This window comes from Elgaria multicarinata, chromosome 5 (genome assembly GCF_023053635.1).
Source record: "Elgaria multicarinata webbii isolate HBS135686 ecotype San Diego chromosome 5, rElgMul1.1.pri, whole genome shotgun sequence".
Lineage (NCBI taxonomy): Eukaryota > Metazoa > Chordata > Lepidosauria > Squamata > Anguidae > Elgaria > Elgaria multicarinata.
In genome coordinates this window covers 20,675,209-20,694,379 of record NC_086175.1, presented here as the reverse complement: position 1 = coordinate 20,694,379, position 19,171 = coordinate 20,675,209, and the positions used below count along the sequence as shown (strand labels likewise).

The 19,171-nt window shown below is 43.1% G+C and overlaps 1 protein-coding gene across 4 annotated transcripts in view; it reads left to right on the top strand.

Moving 5' to 3' along the window:
* The window catches only part of KLF12 (KLF transcription factor 12), a 248,058-nt gene that overhangs the window by 166,798 nt on the left and 62,089 nt on the right, over nt 1-19,171 (top strand). For 3 of the 4 annotated variants that reach the window (XM_063126022.1, XM_063126020.1, XM_063126023.1), the window contains one exon: nt 9,906-9,965. The exons of the other annotated variant lie outside the window; for it this stretch is intronic. In XM_063126022.1, coding sequence (XP_062982092.1) covers nt 9,906-9,965 — 60 coding nt within the window. The remainder of the gene's footprint in view (nt 1-9,905; nt 9,966-19,171) is intronic. 4 annotated transcript variants of the gene reach the window in all.

The window sequence follows — 19,171 nt, the reverse complement described above, 5'->3', positions numbered from 1 at the left end:
TTAGTTATTTAATTAAATGTATTTACTTTAAATAATTTCACAACTTCCATAAAACTTTCAGGGCGGCTCACAACAAGCTGATAAAAAAATAAGAAATATAATAACAATAAACATAAAACCAACAATAATCAAAATAGATAAAGCAGCAGACAGCATCCACAATAAACAAGCAGCCGTAGGATTCAGGGGAACAGATGAAAACAGAACCTACAACTACTTTACATTAGATAATAAAAATCCTAGGCAAATCCAAAGGTTTTTGCCAGGCAAGCCTCCCTGGAGAGAGATGGTGAGAGGCCACACATGCCATGGAGGCCTCTTGAACTCCAGTGATAATACTATGGCAAAGACAGCATGATTCCCAACTTCCTGTTCAGTTGCTGCACTTATCAGGAAATACCTGGTCCATGAGAGCTCAGATCAGGGCCTTTAGTATCATAGCATCCACTCTCTTGAACTCCCACCACTACCCTTCTGGTGTTTTGGCCCCTACTGAAAACATACTTTCTTCAACAAGCATTCCCAGGAAAACAGGCTTCTCTTATGTATATACAATAATATATAGTATTTAATTATGATCTTGTACTATTATTTTGTATATGTCTTGGAAATTCCATCTAATATAAGTGATTCATAGGTATTGTTAAATAAATAAACAAATGCAAGATCTATCAGTGTCCGCAGACTGTGAATCTGATCTTTCAGAGGGATGAACTTCTTATCCTCCATGGTCAGACAAAGCACCTGCAAATAATACCTCTATTTTGACAGAGCTTCTGCCTTCAACCAGGAAATCTTTGAGTGAGGCAAACTGGAAACTCATAGTAAGATTTACCACCAGTTTACTATCTGTATTGCTTCACCTAAAACTGATGAAAAGAAAAATAGACTTGGGAGTCATCAGCCTCCAGATGACCTCACTCAAAGATTTCCTGTAGATGTTAAAAACATGAGATAGAACCTTATGGGGCCCTATAGCATAAATGTGGGAACCCATACCATGGGACTAAGCAGTAGTCTCATAACATCACCTTCTGGACTTGGCCTTTGGGAGTGGAACTACTACTAAAATTCATATTCCCTAACCCAGAACGCTTATCTAGAAGGATATCATGGTCAATGGTATCAAAAAACAGAGAGAAGTTCAGAAGAATGAAGAAATCACCCTCTTCCATCAGCAGGGCAACCAAAGTGCTGAAAATGGGCATGAAAGCAGACTAATATGGATCTAGATAATATGGTTCTGACCTAGCTTGTCTTGTGACCTGAAAGATTGCACTTACGTTTCGATTTGGTTCCTTTGACCCAGCCCTGCTAGTCTTTCTATTCTAGTTACTTGCTCTAACAAGAACCAGGATGCCAAGAGCCTAAAAAAATCTTTGCCTGAAGTCCGGATTCTGAAAGAATTCGTATAGCCCACTCAGGGCAGGCTTTCCTTCCAGCCATGGTTTTATTTGCCATTTGTTTTAAAAATTTGTTTTTAATGTGTTTTTAATTTTTTATCTCTATTTGTTCACCACCCCGAAATCCTTGGACATGGAGTGGAATATAAATATTGTAAATAAAATAAATTAAATAAATGCTGAGGAGCCACAACACAATCATTCTTCAGAAACCTTTTAGATCTTTCCTGTTGGTCTTTCAGTAATTACAGGCTGAGCTGATGATAGGCAGGCTTATTTTAGTCAAGGCCGTTCATACTTGCATATCGCTTAATTTCTCATTACTTCTATTCAGTATTGGGGCCTACTCCTGCATTGCCATGGATGCATGCTGCTACGTGGTGGCTCCTTCCCTCATGGCTTAGGCAATGTAGGAGCCCCACAGACTTGTGGGAGGAGTCACTGATGGAGCACCTTTCCCCTTCTTGAAGGCAATAATGCTGTACTCTGATAACACAAGGTTCCTACATCACCTGAGCACTGAGGGAAGAAAGGAGCCACATTGCAGCAGCCCCCACACCACAGAGGTAACATATGAACTGGCCTTTGCTAGCCCACACTGTTGATTTCTGAACTGACTCCATTAAAAAGCATGGTGCTTTTGGTGATGGACATTTCGTACTATAATGTTTGATCTATAGTGAAAATGATCGCAGTCATCAAGTGATGGAAGCATGCATACATTTCATTTCATTTATTAAATTTTTATACCGCCCAATAGCGGAAGCTCTCTGGGTGGTTTACAAAACTTAAAACTACAACAATATGCTAATCAACAATATCACAATAATATTCAAAAGTATACAAAATACAAGTTTGCAGCAAAACAGAGCAGATAAGGGGGGAAGAATAACTTGGTTGGAATGTTTCTCCCCCCTGAAGCAGCACCTCCCAGACTTCAGCTCCAGCCTTGCTTTTAAAGTCCCCAGGTGGGGGGGGGGGGAGCAAGTGGAATAGCTCACCCTTGGTTGAACAGCATTTCTCCCCTTTGAAGCAGCACCTGGAGCACCATACATAACTGAGCAGGCCCTTATATTGCTCCCTTCCCACAAATTCCCGGTACAAAAGCCACTTCATACATAATTTGTAGGTGCATACGTAAGACGTTTTAACTGTAGACAGGGCCAGCGCTGCCATAGAGGCCAGTCAGGCAGCTGCCTAGAGCGCCAAGGTAAGGGGGGCGCCGAACGCCGCGCTCGGAAGTCACCCTCCCAGAGCTGCTCTGGCCAAGCGAGGGCAGCTTCCGGGTGCTCCCTTCTGAAGCCGTCCTTCTGCCCCCCACCCCAGCATCCCTGGCCTAGCTTCAGCTGGGCGCCTGCCCAGCCAAAGCCAAGCCATGACGCTGGGTGGGAGGCGAACGGATGGCTCCACGTTCTGACTTCCGACAGTCAGAACATGGAGCCGTCCGTTCCCCACCCCAGCAGCGTCCTGGCTTGGCTTTTGGCTGGGGGGGGGGGCAAACGGGTGGCTCCACGTTCTGGCGTCCGGGCACGCCGGACGTCAGAATGTGGACCCGCCTGCCCCACCACAGCATCCTGCCCAGCCGAAGCCAAGCCGGGACGCACGTTCTGACTTCGGGCGAGGGAAAGGTAACTCAGCCTCCATCCCCGCCTGTCTCTGCCTACTTGGGGTGGAGGGTTACGGTGGGGGTGGGGAGGTATGCTGGGGGGTGGCGGGGTGTGTGTGAAAGCAGCTCACCTTGCCTAGGGCGCAAAATAGCCTGGCACCGGCCCTGACTGTAGACTTCAACATGTCAATTATAAGTACAATTGCATTTGTCAGAATGACATGATGGGCATGCCCTCTGTGTAAGGTGCGAAACGGCCCTCAGGCAGGCTGAAAATCTACATTAACACCTTGCTGTCCTGTACAAATTATACGATTGCATCGGTAACGGGTTATTTTAGTGGAACAGGTTTTTAATCTCAGAATCCGTATACTGTACCCTTTTCATATAAACATTCAAGACAAGCACGGAGAGATGTTTTGCTTCATTACAAGCTTATAAAAACACTGCATGCTTGTTTGCTAGGAAAGGAACCTTAGAATTGAAAACGTTTTGGCTGTTGTATTTCCTTAGTGATGTTTTCAGGATAAACTCAGGCAGGTGAAATTGCCATTAAATGAAAGCAGGTATTTGTCTGGTTCCTGTGGTCAGCTGTGTAGGATGAAGGAATGACTGAATGGCCAAAGGTTTTTTTTTAAATGATGCTTGAACCATATACATGCCATAATGTCTTTTTCTAAGTGTTTCCCTGTACAATCTACAGGCAAAATTCAATTCCCCACTGCAGTCTTTTACTCAGTCCATCTGGCTAAAGGGTACTCTAACACCTACCACTGAAGCCTATTCTGGGGACCCTTTAGTGTTGTTGTTGTTTTTAAATGACCTTTTAATTAACTCCCCTGATGCTCCAGCATTTATTAGCTTCTAGCACAGCTGGGATTTGTCCCCCGGAGGTTATTTCACTTAAGTCTATTGGAGTGGTGGTTGCCATGTTTTTGAGTGGCAGCCGTACCACACACACACATAGTGGACATGTTTTTCTGACGGGTTTGGAGGCGGTAAAGTCAAGATGATGGCTGGAAGCCACTCAGTACCAGAATGCGGGGGGTGGGTAGGAGAAAAGGTAAAAAATACATTTACATTTTTAAAAATAGAGGCCAGGACAGGCACCAGAGATGTGTCCTCCCAGGGCACTTTGACTCCAGGATCTGCCAGAATATGTCTTGTGATGGTGCCTGGATGATACCCTTAAATTTGTAGAACTTATAAATGAAAGTTGAGAAGATAAGGAAGAGAGAAGGATCAACCTGGCAAGACGGTTATGGCAGAACTTTAAAACAATAATAGATCATCCATCTTCAGTGCTTTTGTTGAGATATTTAAGAGATCTGATGAAGATTTAGAACTTGCGTTTTTCATCTTCAAGCTAACTAAGATGGAAACAGCTTCAAGATGGAAGGACGCAAATAGGCCAATTATGGAATTCGCAGAGATGATAAAATCAGTTTTTGAATTACAAACTTTATGGGGGTGCTGCCCCCTTGCTTTTTGCGATGGGCCTTTAGCTTAGATTTTTTGAAGCTGGTGGGGACGTGATTTGACTAAAAGTGGGGGGAATCAGGAGGTGGTAAAAGTGAATTTCAAGTAGGGATGTGCTCCGCTCCGATTAGGAGGGTAGAAGCAGTAGCGGATTGGCCTGCTCCGCCTTACCCAGAGGCGGAGTAGGAGCGGACCGTGGACCCCCTAGAAGCAAGGCGAAGAGAAGCGCCCATTTTTCGGAGCTCCGAGTTCAGGCGGAGCGCTCCGGTCGCCATCTTGAAAACATTTCGCCATAGGATTGCATTGCGGCAAATAATCGCGCATAACTACGTTGTTTTTGAAGCTATCATTCTGAAAATTCTTGTGCACAGAGAGTCGTGGATGGGGGTCATTTTGAGACCACTCTCACCTCTCTGCATCGTACGGGTCGCGGGCTATATTTTTGTGAAAATCGGGTCAACCGCGCGGCTCAAACTGCGTTTTCGGCTTTTCGCCCATAGGATTGCATTGAGGGAAAGAATCGGGGATAACTGGGGGGGGGGGTTTAAGCTATCATTCTGAAAATTCTTGTGCACAGAGAGTCGTGGATGGGGGTCATTTTGAGACCACTCTCAACTTTCTGCATCATACGGGTTGCGGGCTATATTTTTGTGAAAATCGGGTCAACCGCGCGACTCAAACTGCGTTTTCGGCTTTTCGCCCATAGGATTGCATTGAGGGAAAGAATCGGGGATAACTGGGGGGGGGGTTAAGCTATCATTCTGAAAATTCTTGTGCACAGAGAGTCGTGGATGGGGGTCATTTTGAGACCACTCTCAATTTTCTGCATCGTACGGGTCGCGGGCTAGAAGTTTTTAAAAAATCGGCGAGAAAAATACCTTTTTCAAAGGGCTGAGGGGCAGAGTCAGCTCCCGGTCATGATGATCCCAAAGTTGGAGGAGGGCATAGGCAAAACAGGTAACTTGGGATTCTGGGAAACTTCTCTTTCTTCATCTGAACGGGCTTTTCCCCGTGTTTTTTAACACAGTAGCCCCACCAAATGCACAAACACAACCTGAAATCATATACTAAGCCAAGAATAAGAGATAGAAACACAGCACTGCTCCCCACCCTAACCTTGGTGAACAACTGAATCGATGTGGTGCAAGGGGATGAGCTCCCCTAGGGCATCTCATCGTGGACGTGCCCCCACTCTCTCCTGCACTGGAAAGCCATTAGAGCCTTCCAAAGAGAGTAAAACGGTGGAGCAATGCCTATCATGAGTTGAAGTGAATGGTCACTTTTCAGTGGTGGAGCAATGCCTGTTATGAGTCGAAGTGAGCGTTTTACTTCTTCTCAGAGCTGTTGGTGGCTGTCAGTGTCTTGAACTGGCAGCTACTTCCCCCTCCCCCGGGCACGTCCCCCTATTGCTGGTAAAAGACAGATATAGCCTTTTTAAAAAAATTCTTCTTGCTGTTTATTTGAGCAACACTGCTGCTTTTAATTCCACCCCTCCTTTGTTTATTGATTGATTTATTCCATTTTGTATGCATTACTGGCTTATCCTTGGCTCACTTCCTTATGCCCCCAGAAATGCCAGCTGCATGCCTGCCTGCCTTCCCTCCCTCCTCCCCTGCCCACCTCGCAGGGATGTTGTGTGTGGGGTGCCCGATTTTCAAAAATTCCCCAAAAATCAGGGGATGATGGGATTGCTTTGAAACTTGGCATGCGTGTGTATATCCCCATGAGGTGTCATGGTGCCAAACATGAGGTTTCTAACTTGAACAGAAAAAAAGTTGTATAATTTTTTAGCTTTCAATGCAAGCCTATGGGGGGGGGAAACGGAGCTCCGGATCCGGATCCGGAGCTCCGGGCGGAGCGGAGCGGAAGTGGGCGGAGCGGGGGCGGGGCGGAGCGGCCCGATCCGGAAAATGGCGGATCTGCAAGTGAAGCGGAGCGGGGGGTCCGTGCACACCCCTAATTTCAAGGGCTCCCCTACTTTTCCAGAGAGAGAGAGAGAGAGAGAGAGAGAGAGAGATCATGGGCACAATTAAGCCACTTTCCCATTGCATTAGTTTTGATGGGGAATTAAGTATGTGCTTAACTCTGTCAGTGAAATCAGTGTGACTAAACTGCGCTAACAGTTGGTAAGATTATAGAGTGTGCTTCCCTTTCTTGCTTCTCAAGTCAACTTTTGTTTGTGTTTCTGTGCCTTTGGTATTTATTTTTTTAATATTTATACTTATGCCCCACTTTTTCCAGAGAGTTTCCTGGCAATCTCCCGCCCAGTCACTTCACAAGGTCAATCCTCTTTAGCTTCACCAGTTTGACCCCATCTTATGCAGTATATATATATATATATATATATATATATTCCGCTTTTAAATTTTAGCAATGACAGTTTAAAAAATAGAAGAGAGCTTTTCTGTTGAAAATAGAAGACAACTACACAACGTCTGCTAAGAGTGAGCACTATCCAGTTCCATATGAGTACAGCTTGAGCAGAAACTCCTTTAGGGTTTGGCCTTGCATAACTTGGCTATTCCTAGAGGTGTGCAAAAACAAATTGTTTGTTTCAAAATTACATTCATTTTTTTCACTATTGAAGACCTCATCAAATTTACTACTTGCTTGTTAAAATTGCATTCATAACTCATTTATTTCATTATTCATTCATTTTGTTGCTTACATTGGATTTGCTTTTTTACTTTTTGCTGCTTGCTGTGGTGATAGCAGCAGAACTGATTTTGGCAGCTGCCATTTTATTTCCTCCTGTTCCTCTGGACACTATGTCATTCCAGGGCATTATGGGAGGAAACAGTGGCATAAAAAAAAATTCTGTCACTGAAAAATTTAAGCCTCCCCCCAATGGGTGGCAAATTTCAATGAATAGTGTAATGAAAATGAACCTCTGTTAGTTATTGGTAGCATTTGTTTTGTAACAAATGAATTTGGAGCAAATAGGGCCCATTGAGTTCAATTTTTCATTTCTTATGAATGAATGAACAGGGCACCCTTAGTCATTCCCCTTTCCTGTATATCAACGATAACTGGAACACAACAATGCAGCCCAATTCTATTCATATTGTTTATTTACAAAAAATGACCCCAAACAAGAAATACCTTCAATGATTAAAGTTTCCTGGGAGTCCAAATTTACTACTCTTTACATTCCTGCATGAATCACACCTCTGACTTCCCTCCTTCTTACCAGCCTCCATTGGGGTGGGTAATTCTGCTGCAACTCTGCAACTAGTGTTCGTGGATCATTCAATGATTTGTCATCACACACCCACACACCGCCTCACTCCTCCAGTGCAGACACGCGTTGGCCTCGTTCAGACAACACGCTAAACCACGCTGCTTAACCACGAAATGGTTAATGGAATACATTAACCTTAATGCATTCCATTAACCACTTTGTGGTTAAGCAGCATGGTTTAGCGTGTTGTCTGAACGGGGCCATTATCTGTTATCAGCGAAGCCTGCCTGTTGTGTCTCAGAATAGCTGCACTTCAACTAACATTATATTATGGTTTAGTGTTACATGAACAAGCCTTAGAGCAAAGCTAAACTTCCAAAAAAGCGGGAATAGTGGAACTTTGTGTGCTAGCTTTTCCTACTCTCCTGCAAGCATGCGCAGCCCTGATTCAGATCAGGTCTGCGGTGCTTCAGGAGGAGGGGTGTTAAACCTTCCCCCAACCATTGTTTTCATGAACTTCTCCATTGATTCCCAAGTGAGCTTGCATAGGGTTGAGGTTCTGAATCTCTAATAGGTTTTGGAAAATTAATTTTTCAATGCATTCAAATTCATGGGGCATTAAGGATTCCCAGGCCATCCTCAAAGTTTCCAGTGTAGTAAAATGACTGTTCAGATATTTTTTGGCCCCGTGGTTGTTTCACGGAGTATTACCAGCAGGTAGGAGTGAGGGTCTGTGAGTTATTTTTTTTAAAGTAGTGTAACTATTTATTTAAGTCATTGAATGAACCACTTCTTGCAGCCACAACGTAGCTGACCAGAGTTCTTGCGGGGATGTTTCATCTACTGTAAATTAAGACAAAAGATCATTATATAGTTAATATAACAGCATGGTGCTAAAATAACAATGGTTGAAATGTTTAGCACACTACAGTATTTTTATTTTTCATGAATTCACTACATTTAAGTTCTAAATTAAAATATTTGCTAATATTTTCATTAGTGTGCCAAAACAGCAAACACAGTCTAGATATGGGCAGGGATTTCACTTAAATGTTAATTTATTATTATTATTATTATTATTATTATTATTATTATTATTATTGCATTTATAAAACATTATTATTGCTGCCTTTTCCTCAGAGCTGCTAAAATTCTGAATCTGTTGATTTCTGCATAAACTCTGTTAAATCTAGAAATAACATTTAAAACCTAAGTTACAGTCCACTCCCAGAATACCCCCTTAGCACAAATGCACAGTGGCATGCTGGTCACTACCTGCTTCCTGTTGCTTGGCCTCCAACCATTTGCTCTTCAACCCAGGTCCTCACCCATAATTTTCCTCACTGGAGCTTTGGGTTAGAGAGGGAGGGTGTGAAACTGAACACGAGTGCTGAAACTGAACATGCACCAGCCTTCTGTTCCGTCCAGTGGCGGAATGCTATGGTGCACCATACAAGAGGGCGGAAGGCCACAGGACGCCCTTATTGATTGAATTTCAAACATTTCCACTGGAATGGGTATAGAATGGCACTAAGGCCTTAGCTAGACCTACCTTTTATCCTGCGACAAAAGAGGGAAGATCTCACTTTGTGTTTAACGCGAGATCTCTCCTCCGCTTACACGCGATGACCTCAGCAGGAGAGGCGTCGTGCCCACCATTTTTTTTTAAAAGGACCAGCAGCGCACGAATGCTTGTGCGCAAAAGGTAGGTTATTTTTTAAATTTAAATTGTTTTCCCCTCTCCCCCCACCCTACCCCCGATGGGCACAGCGCTCCTGAGCCCAAAACCACATTCCGTGGTTTTGGGCTCAGTCCGGGACTGCGGAAAAACCGGGGTGCCTATATCCTGGGGCAAGGGAGGGATCATCCTTCCCTGATCCCAGGATCCCCTGTGCGTCATGTGGATGCACAGGGACAATCCCGGGGTTTGCCCCGGGATAAAGCCCCGCCTAGCTATGGCCTAAGTGTCACTTACTTCTGGGTAGACATGCATAAGATTGCATGGTAAACCTGTTTATATTTTCCAATGACGGACTCGATTGATGTTCGATTGCACTCAAAGGTGTTGAAATGCTAGCATAGGTGATTTTCCAGTTGGAAGAATGCAACATCTTAGATGCGAGGCTGTGTGCTTGTTGTTGTTTTTGCTGTACATTTCCCTCCCTGTTGTCTATATACCCCTCTGCAGTTCTTTGGGGTATCTTAAAATTCCTAATTGTCTGTGTTCAATTTCCAGAGAGAGCATGTGGGGCTGTGCCAGGTCAGCAGTTAACACTTTTCGTTTTTTCAACTCCAGGTATGAAGTATTTTATTGTGCATTATATAATAATGTTGATATTGTGGGGTTTGTCAAACAACTGGGTGGATGGTTGGGCTTAAGTTCATCTTGGAGGGTAGCAGGTTCTGCAGACCTAATTTGGCAAAACCACTGCCGTCCAATTCGAGCACATTCATAAACCCATCCAGTATCTGTAGATACTGGCTGTATGTATATCAGGAAGGGCTAGTCCTGCCCCTTAATCTACGCCCATTCAGTAGCCATTGCACTGAACAGCTGGATAGAACTTGCATCACAGGTAGACAGTGGCTTCAGTCCCTATGTTTGCACTTCATCTAAGAGTTTGGGTTTGTCTGGTTTTAATCATGCCAGTAAAGCCCTTAACTTTGAGATAGTTTTATTTATTTATTTATTTATTTATTGCATTTATATACCACCCCATAGCCGAAGCTCTCTGGGCAGTTTACAAAAGTTAAAAACATTAAAACAGTAAACATTAAAAACAAATATACAAAGTTTAAAAACATAAAAAGCATAGAAACAACAGTATCTTTATAAAAACTACTATTATGGGGTCTGTTGAAAACAAGAAAACTCAGCATATGTTGTTAAATGCCTGGGAGAAGAGAAAGGTCTTAACCTGGTGCCGAAAAGATAACAATGTTGGCGCCAGGTGAGCCTCATCGGGGAGATCATTCCATAATTGGGGGGCCACCACTGAAAAGACCCTCTCCCTTGTTGCCAGTGGGATGGTTAAACCAGTTAACAAAATAATTGTCTTGCAGCACTCCACACTAAAAATAACAGACTATAAAGCAAGTATAAGTACAAAAAGACATATTTAAAAACGGTGTTTGCATTTACAAAATTTTGCTCAGCTACAGAGAACAGTATGAGCAAGGAAGGTTGTGAACCTGCAGTGCTGTGCTATCACAGTCAGGATGAAGCTAAACATCTATTATTGTCAACTTCCCTTAAGAGCGTGAGTGAGCGACAGACCTCTTGTTATGATCCTTTTTCCAAGGAAGGTGGTTTTTCGTCTAATATATGGTTCAATCAAATGCCCCCTTTTAAAAATGAACTTCCGTGGAATAAGAAATAATTCCCCTATGATTTGTATGCTTTCATTGTATGCTGATAATAATTCAGTTATCGTAATGAGTTAGGCACGCTGAGTTAGGCAGCTAGAATATTATGGAACTGTGAAGAACAGCGCCAGTTTACTCTACAGTAGAGTAGATTTTGAAAATTAGTAGAATTTGCACTCAGTGGCACGACCACTTAAGCCAAAGAGTGAAAGCTGTTTTAGTAATTACTAAGGTAATCGAATTCTGTACTGTATCACTTAAAATTGCGGGGACGGGTGCAGCATAAAGTTAAACTATGGAATTTGCTACCACAATATACAGTAATAGCTGTCAGCTTGGATGGGTTTAAAAACGAGTTATACAAATTCTTGGAAGTTAAGGCTATCAATGGCTACTAGTCCTGACAGCTGTATATTACCGCCAGTATCAGAGTCATCATGCTTCTGAATACCAGTTGGTGAGGAACATGAGCAGAGGGGAGTACTGTATTCATGCCTGCTTGTAAGCTTCCCATGGATATATGGTTGCTACTATGGAAACAGAATACTGGACTTAATAGCCTTTGGTCTGACTCAGCATGGCATTACTTATGTTCATATGTGGTATATTTTAAAGTACTCTGCCGGGTAAAAAAGCTCCATTCCTATCATAATTTCTCTTACACCTTTCTCTAAGGTGTGCTGATTTTCTACATGCATGGAGTTCTTTGTTTACGTTTTCTAGGTGGGGAAAGCATTTAAACCTGCAATTCCTCCACCTGCACCCTCAAGTGGTGTGGTTCAAATCCCCCCCCAAATTCCACTTACTGTCTCATTCTCTGTTCCAACATGTTCCTGCGACAGCCTCCAACTGGGTACCCAATTTGATGTTGTGCAGACTTCTACTGTTACTTTCTACTGTTAGTTTTACCCTACCCTGTGCCTGCTTACCCTACCCTGTACTTGTTTGCATTCTCTTCCCCTCCTTATTGTTTTACTATGATTTTATTAGATTGTAAGCCTATGCGGCAGGGTCTTGCTATTTACTGTTTTACTCTGTACAGCACCATGTACACTGATGGTGCTATATAAATAAATAATAATAATAATAATAATAATAATACCCGTGTGGCATTCGGAGTGGCAGGGCTTTCTGTTTAAATCAGTATCCCCGCTAATATAACTCTAGTGCAAAAAGGCCATGGCAGCACCCAAAATTTCATAGAACCTGGCCATGCTAAAGCTACACATGTAGTGGTGGGGCCCCCCATTTTAAATGGGAAGTCTGCTCTGTGAAGCTCCACGTGGATAAGCAATCTCAGCCTGCCCCGTGTTTACATTGGCTTCTATCCTTAAGACTGTTTAAACCCTTTGAAGCCACCGAGGTGTGATTTGACTTTGATGGCACCTAAGCATCCAACCTTGCGGCTTCAACACTTGCAGAGATTGCCACTGTGTTTGGCCATGCATGCCGACAGCGTCCAAAACAAAGGCAAGTGGCTACTGACACACGGAAGTGAAGTGTCAGGGTTTGCTGTTGGGTCCTTTCATCCTTCAGTAGTTTGGAGCATGGCAAATGGCGACGGGACGTCAGATGGCTGCGGGTGCCTGAAACTGCTGAAGTGTTGCCTAAGGTGCTTTTGATGCTGTAATGACAATGTGCCGACTGTCAGGATACGGACAAATAAAAATTCAGTTGAATCCGCATCAAAGAGTACCAGCTGTTCATAGGCTTCCAAGAACACATTTAAGTGGATATGAGAAAAACCAGACATTCCCCCCCCCTTTTTTTTTTTTGGTCCTTGGGGAGACTCAATTTGCAAAGTTCTACTTGAGAACCCAAGGTGTAGCTGCTCTACTTCAAAGCAGTATGAGCAGGAAAGAAGAGATTTGCTGCTATAGGTGTGTGTTTGCCATGTCAAATGGGGGGAGGGACAGGTGAAGGGGGCTGGAGGGGAGGGAGGGAGCAGCAGGCAGGGTACTAGTTCATCACCCTTTCATCTACCCCCTCTCCTTCGTACATCCATGTAGTGTCGCCGAAAAGAATGAGTGAATGTTTCACTTGGCCAAAAGACAAATCTTACTGGGCTGCAAGGTCCGTGCCACTAGAGGCACTAGTACTTGAGTCAATGAAAGAATGTTTTATCTCGTTTTTTCCTTAGCTGTGGACAATTGTCCTCCCCCCAATAATGGCCGCAGGATTATCTGTTTGTCCTGCTATGACTTGATATTATCAGGAGCTTTAATATGGGCAGATCATCTCAGACTTGGCAACTGTGTGCAGTGGCACTGTGCCTGTATCAAAGAGCTTTCAGTAGATCTGGACTGTCATTGAGCCTCCTCAGTTCTGTGTATGAGTCCTCTTGGGGATCAAATTAGAGCGATGGAGCTGCTGCCATTGCCAGGTTTGTTTTCCTTTAGATGTTGATCTGTCTCCTTCTTTGTTAATGGCTCCTGCCTCTTCAGTGCTGCTTTTGAATTGGACTGGCAAAGCTGCATCTACTCAAAACTAGAATTGTGCTGCCTCCAGAATTATGGATGTAGTGTGTCATTCCAAAGCAGTGACTAATGTGCAGTAAGCATCCTTTAATGGAGAAAGAACAGCAGGGTGCAGCGTACTAAAAATATACCTAGAGCATTCTTTACGCTAACAATAAGAAGGAACATAGGATCTCGATCTCTCTCTCTCTCTCTCTCTCTCTCTCTCTGTGTGTGTGTGTAGGCAGGCATAGTTTGTATTGCAAGGACCCCTTGGGAAGAGCAGTGGGTATCTGTGCATTGCAGACCCCATAGCAACCCAGTCAATGTGCAGCTGAGTCACGAAGGGCAGGTTTTGCCCTCAGCCACAGCTGTGTCCCTAGGTGCAGGGCATTACAATTCTGAATAGGAATGGCAACTTATGGGGAAAAGTACAGGGTTGCAATCTGGGACACTGTTGGGGTAACCTTACTGAACTGCCCCCTTTACCCTGTTGGACCAAGTGACCCCAGTTATTGAGAATCAAGGTTACTCTTCTCTGCAGAGCCCCATTCTAGGTTCACGTTTATGTATGGTCCTCTGTTCCCAACGTATGTTATATAAATGTCACCAAGTTCATTACGTTTCTCTTCTCCCTTTATTCTCCTCCCCCACCCCAGCATCCCTTTTCCTCTTGCACTCTCCTTCTGGGCTTGGTTTTCCTTTGGCCCCTCAGCTAGCTCCCTTTTACCCAGATGGGCTGTGTTTGGCAGCTGCAGCATCCAGGTGCCAAATTCTAGTATGTAGCTTTCCATGTTGGCACGAGGGCCTGTTGCTGCCTTCTTGGCTTACTCTCTGACTGGCAGCTGTGGAACTGCCATTGGGGTTTCAATGTAGGGGGGCAGGGGAAAGCTGTTGTGGGTTGGACGGATTGCTTGGCTGAAATTATCCTTCTGAAATCTGTTTTCTAAGGCTGAGCTGAAATGACTTATGGTTACTCCACGTCTGCTTTTGCTTACACTGACAAATGTTTACCCTTTTTATCACTTCTGAACCCCCCCCCCCAATCATTTTTAATTACTTACATTCAGATGGGGGGAAATTGCAATTCCTTACTGTCGCGTTCCATCACTCTTGCTTCCAGCTTCCATGTTGGGAACGAGCTGAAATTACATGGGGAAAGAGAACAGAGACTACTTGGCCCATACAGATCAAAAGGAACAGCGTCCTCTAGTGGGCATTTTCTAGCACAACTTTCCTGCACATGGCAAGAAATGCGGTCTTATTTTTTTAAAATGGGCTTTTCTGTGGATTCATTTGCGATGCTAAAACTGGGAAATAGAGTGTGAGATGCACAGGAGGATCACTGCGTCATCAAAATGACCCACAAAGATCTGCGAGTGGCGAGTCGCGAGCGTGCGATAAAACACTCATCTGACGAAGCTATCAGCTTGGTTGCATTAACGAACATGATGACTTTTGATAAGTCATCACATGAGGTGGGCAGCATAATGTCCTCCTAGTCATTGTGTAACATCTCAGATAGATAGATAGATAGATAGATAGATAGATAGATGATAGATAGATAGATAGATAGATAGATAGATAGATAGATAGATAGATAGATAGGATAGAGATATACACAGTGCCCCAAGCCCTGCCTAGGCAGGGGCAGAGAGAAGTTAGAGGCCAGAATCTATGGAGCTAGGGCAGAATATGATGGTTTACAGTTGGATCTAGGTTGGTGTCTTGACAAATCACGGGTAGAGCCTGGCAGGTTTTGGAGAGCGAGAGGCAATAGGATCCATAGTAGAACAGGTTGCATGAGGAGAGGGTAGGACTTATTAGGGAATGTTAGTGTCCTGCCTCTCTGCACCCCTATTGTGTTGCCATTGGAGCCAGCTTCTTGACCTTGACACCAACAAGGTGGTTGGTGGTTATGCCAGGTTGCCCACCCTGCCCTATAAATTAGATGTATCAAGGTGTGGCCAAATATTGGTCCCAGTTTCATTTGTAAGGAAAAGCGGAAGTATCACTGAATGGTAAGACATGTTTAATCTTGCAGCTGTCTTTGGCTCTTCTAATGTACTATTTTGCTCTGCATGCGCTTTTTAATGTTGAAGCCCTTACTTTGAGCGGGTGCTAACTTTATTATGCATCCTGTTCATGTACGGGGAGGTTGGTTTGGCTTGGAAAATGCTGGGGTTATCGCCTGATTCTAAAAATCTTAGTTAATTCAATGTATAAGTCTTAATTGATAAATTGATTAGTTCATAAGTTAAATCTGCATACATTTGCATAGGACTAAACAATAGTTCTGATGAGGAAGAGATAAATTCTTCTTAAAGTACACATATTGCAGTATCCTGGAAGAGACATTCCCTCCTATGTGTGGGAGGAGGAGAAAAGACTCTTTAAGGTGCCACCTGTAAACTAGGTTTCCTAAATACTTGTATTAAAATAATTTTAATAAATTGATCAAAATATTTATTTATTTATTTATTTATTTATTTATTTATCCAATTCATCAGTGTAGGGTACAATCCTACACACAGTTATCTGGGAGTAAGCCCTGTTGTAGGAGTAGGCAACCATGTAACCCCCAGATGGTTTGGACTGCAACTCCCATAAGCCCCAGCCAATGTGGGCAATGGTCAGGAATTAAGGGTGTTGTTGTATAAAATGTCGCCTACTTCTGAGAAAACATGTATTGGATTGTGCTGTGAGTACACATTGCTCAGTGCACAAGTTGCTTCCACACAATCTTGGACTATTGTCTGGAAAGTACAGGGGCCCGCAAATTGAAGAACATTGGCCGTTTCTACACCTGCCTTTTTTCCTGGGATCATCCCAGGATCATCCCTATGCATCCAAATGACACACAGGAGATCCTGGGAGCAGGCAGGGACTACCCCTCCATTTTCCTGGGATAATCCTTAGGTATAGAAAGGGCCATTGACTCTCTGCTGGTTATATTCTTCTCCCTGCCACATGCAAATACAGTCATTTTTTCTTTGAGGGTTGGGTTTTGCCTGTGATGCTGGAGCTCACCTTGCGTGATAATGCTACTGAGTGACTAAGAGGAAAAGAATCCATTTATATTCCTCTGTTAGCCTTGGAGTACTTTTTTTCCCATGATGAGAAGACAGGCTCACTATAAATGCTGTTTATCTCCTTGCCTAGTACACAAAGAGTCATCTGCGTGGATTTGTACGTTGCATTTTGATGTGATTAAGCGTTTTAAGCCTATTGATTTCATGCTGGGGATTAATGATGCTGCATGAACAAGCATCAAGGAATAAAACGTATTTACATGCTTGATTTGAAACATCCCCCCCTCTCCCCCGAAAAGACTTCAAAGAACCTGTTGCTGGATCAGAAAGAGATATCAACAAAGTAAGACCAATCATGCAATTGTGCACTGAAAGGGACCTGAATTGACTCATTTTAAGCATAAAAAGATACAGGAAGATGAAGGCTTGATCAGGATTGATTGTACCATCTTGGATACTTAACACCAGTGTTTGACTTATTCTGCTGGAATAAGAGATTAAGAGGATTTCATTATCACTAACCGTGTATCGGATTTCATTATCAGGGACTGCATATCAGTTCTCAACTAATCAAAGAAGGATGCTTATCCACCTCTGATTAATGAGCAGGTCTTTGTGTAACTTAAAAGTGTGCTGGTTTTAGCACATTAAAGGACATGACCTATAGATGTGTGCATATCTGGGCAGGATATATATATGGTGCGTATAATTGTAGCTGAGGCTCACAGTTTGCTGTGGTCTAGCTCTGAAACTCACATATTCTTATTTATTTATTTATTTAATTATTTATTGCATTTGTATACTGCCCTGGGCAGTTCACATAAGATAAAAACACTTAAAAACAATATACAAAACTCAAAAACCACAAAAACATACAATATACGCATACATTTAAAACCACTATAACAACTTTAAAAAACGATGAGCCCATGAAACAGACCCAGGCTCATTACATATTGCTAAATGCCTGGGAGAAGAGAAAAGTCTTGTCCTGGCACCGAAAAGATAACAATGTCGGCGCCAGGCGTGCCTCATCAGGGAGATTGTTCTTCAGTTGGGGGGCCACCACAGAGAAGGCCCTCTCTCTTGTTGCCATCCTCCGAGCTTCCCTCGGAGTAGGCACCTGGAGGAGGACCTTAGATGTTGAACGTAGTGTTCGGGTAGGTTAATGTCGGGAAAGGCATTCCATCTTGAGTGCCTGACTACCTTTATACTCAGACAATATCCTAATGACCATTTCTTTTAAGGAAAAACTGCTTTGGGCAGTAGTGATACTAGTGTAGAGAAATGGCAGGCCGGGCTTAAACCTTTATCTGCCTAACCGAATTGCATGAATCAGCCACTTTTCCACACAGCCCAGATTCCAAACTCATGTTTGCAAGGACTAAGCCATGTCTGGAAAACAAGAAGTGGGAGAGGAAAAAAAGAAGTGTTGGGATGATGTGGAAGGAGGATAGAAAAAGGGTTAAACACCACCTCTTTCCTGCTGCTGCTGCTGCTTTACTCCAAATCACTTATTTCCAAAGTTTCTTTTCCTTTTCAAAGAAAAGAAACAACCACTCTGTTACATATGTTTCTTTGTAATGGATAGTTAGGCCCTTTGTTTATATTTAGCCCAAATAGTTCATTGTTTGCACTCAGCAAATTGCCAGTGCAAGCCTCATTGTACTAGTTTCAAGTTTATTGCCCATCCAATTGGCCATTGCAAAACATAATAATTAAATCACAAATGGTCAAACATGAACAAATGTTCCCAAACATAATTGGCAACTCCAAGTACAATTAAAATCAAATTAAAAATAACACTGCCATTAGAGACAAAATCAGCAAACATATATTTGTCATAAACATCCAGAAAGTTACATCTACATTGAATGGTCACCCTTTTACAATCAAAGTCACACTTGTTATGATTTGCTTTGTGGTTAAATGTCACTTATTCCTAAAGATCCTATTTGCTGAAGATGACAACAGCTATTATCTTGCAGAATCCACCCCATTATTAATGTAGAATATGGTTTTGTACTCTCCACTTTCTTGGATGTAGACTGTTCTACAGAAGCACGCTTTTACACGATACCGGTCCTTTAGGGAAGACAGTACATGACACTTCTGGTGTTTTTTAAGCAGTGGGGGAGCCGGTAGACACCACAACAACCAATACTAGTTTGAAAATCAACTTCCGTTCTCAAAAATCAACAGCATACCCTTGCAGTTCCTGTCCAGCTGCAATAAGTTTTTTGTGGTATCTCCCTAATTCCCCCTTCGAAATCTCTTGTGTGGGTAGAGAAGTTAAACAAATTAATTATATGGTATGGATGGGGAAGTTACAAGCAGACTTGAGAAGGTATAACGTTTAATACAGCATGGTAATAGACATTAATAAATGGTAGAGGTCCAAATATTGAGCTGGCTTTGTTGAGTCTACATCAACCATTGCGAACTTGGTTCCCCCCAGATGTTTTGGACTTCAGCTCCCTTCAGCCCCAGCCAGCATGGCCAATGGTTAAGAATCCTGGCAGTCTAAAACTTCTGGAGGGCCAGAAATTCCCCACAACAATTCTAGGAGATTTTGGAGTCCCTTGATAGACATGGCATTGTGTGTCCTAAAAGTACCGTATTTCTTCGATTCTAAGACACACTTTCCC